Raw genomic sequence first — 7,370 nt, forward strand, 5'->3', positions numbered from 1 at the left:
GAATAATTAAAGGCGTTTAAAATATTATATATGAGATTTTAAAGCTTGGCTCTTTTGTATCTATATCAGAAGTTCTTCGATTGAAAGAGATTTAACGAAATGTAAGATTCGAGATTATAGTTCGAAATTCATTCAATTATAGGAGTTAGGATTCCAAGTTTTATGATAAGGCAATTGTGATGGAGACTTTTGTAATTCTCTAAAAATTTCTGTTTACAGCCAAACTCGAACTGGACATAGAGGAATACAGCTTTAGTCAAACTACTCTGGAACAAGTATTCCTCAAGTTCTCGCACTACGACGAGGGCAACTCCGTGGAATGATGATTCGTAGTGCTAATGTATCGTTGTTATGTGATAACCGGTGAAGTGAATTCGCAATCAGTGTGCGAGAAAGAAGTGTTCGTTTACACGTGAATGCGCGAAGAAGTGTGCTCGAATGACGAATGTTTTTAATCGCTGAATTTTGGAAACAGTCTCCGTTGTTTTCATTAGTGGATCATGCGGTTGCGATGACATGCATCGACGTCTTCTTGCTTCAAGGTATTGTCCAGATGAACATGACGGTTATCCAACGGTTCTATTATATTTCGAAGAAGTAGCAATGTGACACATCGTCTCGTGCCTTCAAATCCTTGGAGGGTCAATGAAGAAACGACAGTAGAGATGAGAAAAGTTTGTCAATAGTTTTAATTATATTTCAAAGTGTTACATGAAGTTTATCCTATAAGTCACTCGGAAACTTGATGAAAAATAAAGAAATAATAAGACGGAACAATTATCTACGAATCATAGCGTTTAGGATGACGAAGAATTATTTAACATTGTTCTAAAGTATTAAAGAAGTAATTATAGAAAAATGGAAGAAACAATTAGTCGGAAATGGTTGCGTTGTGCTTAAAAAAAAAATAAGTCACTCTTTGCAACTTTAGGTCGTTAATAGAAGAATGAAACAAAGCAGAGTGGAGGGATAAATCGCCAACTGTTTCAGAATTACATTGAGTAGCAGAATTCAGATGACAGAAAACTAAGAATGACGAAGATAGCTATATCACAGTTTAGATTTGTGAAGGAATGTTAAAATAATTAGTCGCTTTGTAGAGCTCCAAACTGTTGGCGGGACGACGATAGGACGATGAAATTATGAGGGAACAGTTAGTCGCTAATCTTAGAATGCGAGTTTCGAAAGAGTATTAAATCACAATCTCTCTTATCTTGCAATTCTATAGAAAAATGACGGAAGCAGTTAGACGACAGAAAGCGAACAAGAATTAAGATGAGAGTTCGACTCTTTGTTTCGAAATGTTGGAGGAATCATGAATAGAGAATTTAACAATCGCGAATATCAAGATGACAGAAAAATCGTCTCATCGCTGCAAATAATCTCGATGAGATACTTAGAAAAATAAAAGAATGTTTATTAAGCCTTGGCGTACTTCAAGACGTATCAATTGAAGAATCAGCTGAAGAACGATAGAATGAAATTATTCCCTCAGATGGTGCTTTGAAAAAGTGTTAAGGTGATGGACTGCCTTCCGGTTCCGAAATGTTGGAAAATCGCGGAGAACAGTTAGGAACAAATAGGAAGCTATAATAGTAGCGTTTTGCTTTTTGAGAGAACGTCGTGACAGAGATGAGTGACGAGAGAGGAGAGACATTGACGATAGCGTTACTGTTTATGGCGAGTGAATATATATGAATCGTCTCTTTCGCGAAAGAAGACTCTCTCTTAAAAAAATTTTGTGTATTTATCCTGTAAATAGTCTCGCGTAGGGATACACCACGCCGTGAAATAATTATCGCGGCTTGAGCACGATCTCCGTTTTGGCGATGGAGCGTCATCTCAAGCTTAGCTTTACGCTCGACATTCTATGCACGACCTTTTTATCCGATATCTCTCATCGGTATTGTCTTATTGTAACATCGTGTCGTGCAAAAACCCTCTCGTTGTCGCGAATCTCGGCGTTCGAGAATAAATGTCGAGCGTAAACGAAGCATTTACGCGAGGCATAAGCATTCTCGAGGCATAGTGTCGAAGTTACATACCGATAGTCCACTTTGTATTTAAAAACTTATAGATAAAAAATAGATCTCGTACCGATATTGCACTGGAATTGGAGCGCATGTCCTACGTTGTTCTTGGAGCGGGACTCGGCCTCGTCACTTTGCAGTCACTGTAAGTTGATTCGGATCGGTTCGAGAAAACGATGTCCCGCGAAATTTCAGCCTGTAGCTGACTACGTTTTCTTTTTCGAAAAAAGATTTTTATATAATGATCATTTAAATAATTATTGAATGCGATACTAATATTCTATTTTATTTGCAATCTTACTTGGAAAAAGATTACTATTGTATCTTGCATAGAAAATAGCTAATTAAAAACTGAAAGATAAAATAGATAAGGATATGTAAGTTTTAAAATGTATTAAAGTTCCATTAAAACTATTTAAAAATTTTCTTTTTAGTATTGTTCTTTTTATACATTTAGATTTTTCTAAAGAAATTAATAAATAATGTGAATTAAATTCAACACATAGACATACACACAATACACAAAACACACACACACACTTATAGAAAAGTATACACATTTCTACTAAATATTAAAATAAATTTCTATCAAACATTAATAGCTTTATATATTATAATACGTCATTTCAGAGAAGAATTAGAAAAGATATAACTTTTCTATCAGTTGTAAGATATAGAATAATATTAAAATAGTGAAGAAAAATTAAAAGCAGTCTAAACATTTTTAATTCATCTTTTACTTCAAATAAAAAGGAGGATTTGATTTACAGAATAAAATATTATCGTTTTTTTTGAGATCCATACCTATATATCTTTTCTATTTTCTACAATAGATATTATAATCAGGAGTACAGAGTACACCATATATATTTTCTACGTAAGATTGCAAATAAAATACTAGATGAGAAAATCGAAAATAAATTTATAATGCAGAATTTCAAATTATTTGCTTTTTGAGCCGAGTTATTGAAGTGACGGCGATATGAGTCCCGCTGGGCTTGTGCTGGATGCATCAAGTGTACGAGAGGTGTTTGAGAGAAGTATACCTTTCATTATTTAACCTTTTAGATAATCAAGAAATCCCAAATTTTGTAGATATTTCGAATTTTTTAATACGATATATTAATAAATCGGTGTAAGTTCGGTATTTTTATATCTTTTGTAATTGTGGAATTGAAAAAAATATTTTCTCTGGAGGGCACAAGCAGAAGAGAATTTGAAAACGAAAATGAAACGAAAATTAACGATTTAACAAATTAGTCATTTTTAATTAAATTAAAGGAGCGAACATTATATGTGCTAGTTATTCTCAATTAATGCTGCGATATTCCACACATACACACATATACACAGAAGTCAAATGATATTTTATTCTCTTTTGATAAGCGAGAAGATTAATGTGCCTTGAGTTTAGCGTATGCACATAATCCAAAAGAAAACCAAAAACAAAGAACAATTATCGTTCTACTTGTAGGATAAAGTACAATTGTTTCTTAGAGTTAGGAATGTAACAAACTTTTTTCTGTTTTTTTTTTTTGGCAAAAATTCGATACGATTTTTCCATTAAAAAAAAATCTTGTACTATTTCTCAAACATCTCTCGCGCATTTTCTATATTTAAAAAGTACCCCCTAAGAAGGGCCATAGTTCTAAAGAGGAACTGTAAGAATGATACAGCTTATAGTTTCAAGTGCGCGCAACAACTAGAACGTTTTTCTTGAGTGATAAAACAGTCATATGGACACTCTTTACTGTTAAACATCGATCGAATGATACAGCGAATGACACCAAGAGAAAAACGGCCGCGACTGAAGATATTGCTAGTATATATGGGTAATAATATAGGTTTAATTCTTTGCACTCGTCAGAGATCTATTTCAATCAATTGCATCATTGTTATTAAAAGATTTTCTCTCTTATAGAGAGAAATTTATAAGAGATTAAATTAAATTGATGGAAAAGGAATTAGAGTTATCATTAGTATAATGAAGGAGAAATTATATGTATACGTACACATGTATATTTGTTTTATCTCTTTTTATCTAATTCAACGTTTTCGTATATATAAAGAATTTATATAATAATTATATGATTTAATTATATGATATAATTTAATTATATGATATTATATAATTATGATTTTATTTTATGACAATTTTAATAATGATTATATAATGATTATACAAAATAATAAATACAAAATTAATATGACAAAAATATTATTTGATGATGTTAAATTAGAAAAAGAGAGAGAGAGAGAGAGAGAGAGAGAGAGAGAAAGAGAGAGGGAGAGGCAGGTAATTAATAATATTAAATCATTTTTTATTCGAATTGCTTTAAATTGCATGTATTGTAACATTCAAGTGCAAAGAATTAAGTCGATCTTCTGTTGAGAATAATTTTGTATACTTTAGTCAACGCGGACTGATCAACGTTAAGCAATATAAACGAGAAAAAATTAAAATAATTACGATTAATTGAAAGCAATGAATGATAAAGGGTGTCAATTAAAATGCGATCGGTCATGTTTTCGATCGGAAAATATTTTAGTCTCTTTAAATGAACAAATTATTTGTGACATGTATCCACAAAAATGGTGATGTATTCGTGAGAAATAATTTACATATTGTTTATAGATATTATACATTTACAGTCTACCCTAAAAAATTTCACTGTCTTTTCTTTTAACGATATTCTTTTAAAAATTTTGAATTGATTTTTCCTTAAGCAAGAATTTGATAAAATGAAATCTATATTTGCCTTCCATTAATTGTTTTATCTTTAACATTATGCCTTACATTAAATGGAATGTCTATTCATTAAAGAGATGAGTTGCGTTTTTCAAATTGTGTCTGGTTAAAATGGCTAGAACTGATTTGCATGCTTACAACTTTTTTCGTGAAAGAAAAAGGAAGGAGATGCAGTGAATCTGTGTATGCGTGTGGAGTAGTTTGTATATATAACATTATTGTCTCAGCATTATAAAATAACTTGGAAAGGGAGGCAAACTCATGAAATGTGTATATAAACTTTCTTGGTCCTGTAAAAAGAAAAAAGTAATATGCTTTTTATACAGATATCGTTCACCAAAATTTTAGAATTCCGCTTTTATTAATTTACAAAGTATAATTGAGATGATAAGCGTACTTATCGTCCAATTTTTCAAGTAACATAGTCAAAATGAATAAAATTGTGTGTATCCAAGATCGAACTAAAAATGATCGATTTATCTCTCTATCAATATAGTGAATTTATACGGAATCAAATATTTATTGCAGAATCCCTGATGTTTCCGCGATATTTACATTATCATTTTTCACTTTTTTATTTCCATAGATATATATTTAGAATAGAGAAACATTATTTTCCAAATTTATTTCTAATTAATTTTTATAATTTAGTATTCCACATTGTTTCACATCTATCTGATGTACTTTGAGATTGTCTATATATAATTAATATATATAATTAGTATAATTATGTAAATATATGAAATTATTATTATATAGCTTCGGGATATTATATAATTTTTATTGCTATGATTTATTATTTATTTCCTATTTCGTAAATTATTATTATATAATTGTGTACTTTAATCCGAGGAGTTTTAAGGCTCCTGTTTCTTCTCCATGCAATTATATTGTATTATAATTCGTCACAAACAGGAAAACATAATTTTTTTTCGCAGATTACATCGAAATAAATTAATCTTTTCGCATGCTATTCTTTTATTATTATATTACATTGCGCATTACATGCATGTATAATTTTTTTTATATATATATCCTATATCTCAAGCGAAAATAAACTTTACGGCAAATGTGATCAAGTTTTACGATTATAATTCACAAATTGAAAAGAAAGTTTTTTCGATATATTTTAATAATCTATATACTATTAAATGCGAGTGATAGCATGCTGATTTATTTCGATGTATTTCGTAAGAAAAAATTTAGATGATTTCGATAAAGAGAAACCAGAGGAACTTCAAGATACTATTTACTCAACATATGATCGCATATATGCATCTCAGAAACATAAGTGCAAGGACAGACAAAGAGAGAGAGAGAAAGAAAGAGAAAGGAAAAAATCTTTGCGTGCGAGCATTTTACTTATGAGGAAAAAAAAGTGTCATGATCGGAGATTTAAAAGCTTATATTTAAATATTAATCCGCATTATTACATCCCTGCGAAAAATAGACGGATTAAAAGAAATTGACGGGAATTCAGTCTATAAAATTGTATTCTTAATCTTCAGAGATCAGCAATTTATTAAAAATGTTTGAAAATTTCTTATTATATAATTTCTCATTTCCACTCTTAAATTATTCGTATCATTTCGCATTCATTACAAGCAAGATTAGAAACAATGTTTTAAAATTTAATTCATGATATAAAATATGCAAAATGTGATTAAATGGGCGAAATGCAAAAAAATTATAACGCTATACTTATCAAATAATTAAATTAAACAATAAAAATAACAATTACGTAAATTAATAATTTTGTGTGAAATTCGTATTCGTAATAAATAAAAAATACAAAGAAAAATGATACCAAATCAATTTAAGAATATTAGAATATGTTACATAAAAAATGAATTCTTGTCAATTTTCTTTTTCAAATCAGCTGTTTCTTACAGGAGTTGCACTAGATATACGTACTTCTACTTCTAGCGTATCTTTCGAAGTTTTATTCGATATATACATATAATACACGTCAGAAAACAATTGCCTGTCTATAGTAATTACCGAGTGGCCATTGTGTCTCCGTATCAGGACCGGTGGAGACTTTCGCGGAAGGTCTTTGTAAAAAAAAAAAAAATATATGATTTAGATCGAACTAGGCTCTTCTCGTTGATACTTTCAAGCTTATGTAGAACTGTTTCTTAGGATTTTCAACAAAAATTTCTTAAGATAGAATAAAATCCGAAAGAATTTCGTACGATAAACTCTTTGGACGAATTATTTATGTAACTCTGTATCCCGCTTCCAATTTTCATTCTCTAACCAGGAAGGAAAAAACATCCTGTGCAAATCTTTAACTTTGATTATTCACAATCAAATAAATAAGAGTTAAACGTTCTAAGTAAAATCAATAAAATATGAGTAAAAACTTACGAGAAAAATTAATACGTAGAAAATTTAATAGTTAACATTTTTCATTTAAATGCAATGATTTATCATCCGTCTATTTTTTATTCAATCATGATTGAATTGTTTCGCTATTGGCATTCAATAAAACTTATATATATTTTCATTTAATTTGTATTTTCTAAAGAAGAATTATAATAATGATTGAATCTACATTAGATATATAATTATCCTTATATATATATATA

At 29.7% G+C, this 7,370-nt stretch overlaps 1 protein-coding gene across 4 annotated transcripts in view; it reads left to right on the forward strand.

Annotated features, from left to right (window-relative positions):
* LOC145972281 (cholesterol transporter ABCA5) overlaps nucleotides 1-6,980 on the forward strand; it is a 28,549-nt gene extending 21,569 nt beyond the window's left edge. For all 4 annotated transcript variants that reach the window (XM_083100764.1, XM_083100766.1, XM_083100765.1 and 1 more), the window contains exon 24: nucleotides 220-6,980. In XM_083100764.1, coding sequence (XP_082956890.1) covers nucleotides 220-323 — 104 coding nt within the window. In that variant the 3' untranslated portion in view covers nucleotides 324-6,980. The remainder of the gene's footprint in view (nucleotides 1-219) is intronic.
* The last annotated feature ends 390 nt before the right edge of the window (nucleotides 6,981-7,370 follow it).

The sequence above is a fragment of the Camponotus vicinus genome, unplaced genomic scaffold (genome assembly GCF_025532165.1).
Source record: "Camponotus vicinus isolate PSW18456_S1 unplaced genomic scaffold, iyCamVici1.0 SCAF_5, whole genome shotgun sequence".
NCBI classification, from domain to species: Eukaryota; Metazoa; Arthropoda; class Insecta; order Hymenoptera; family Formicidae; genus Camponotus; species Camponotus vicinus.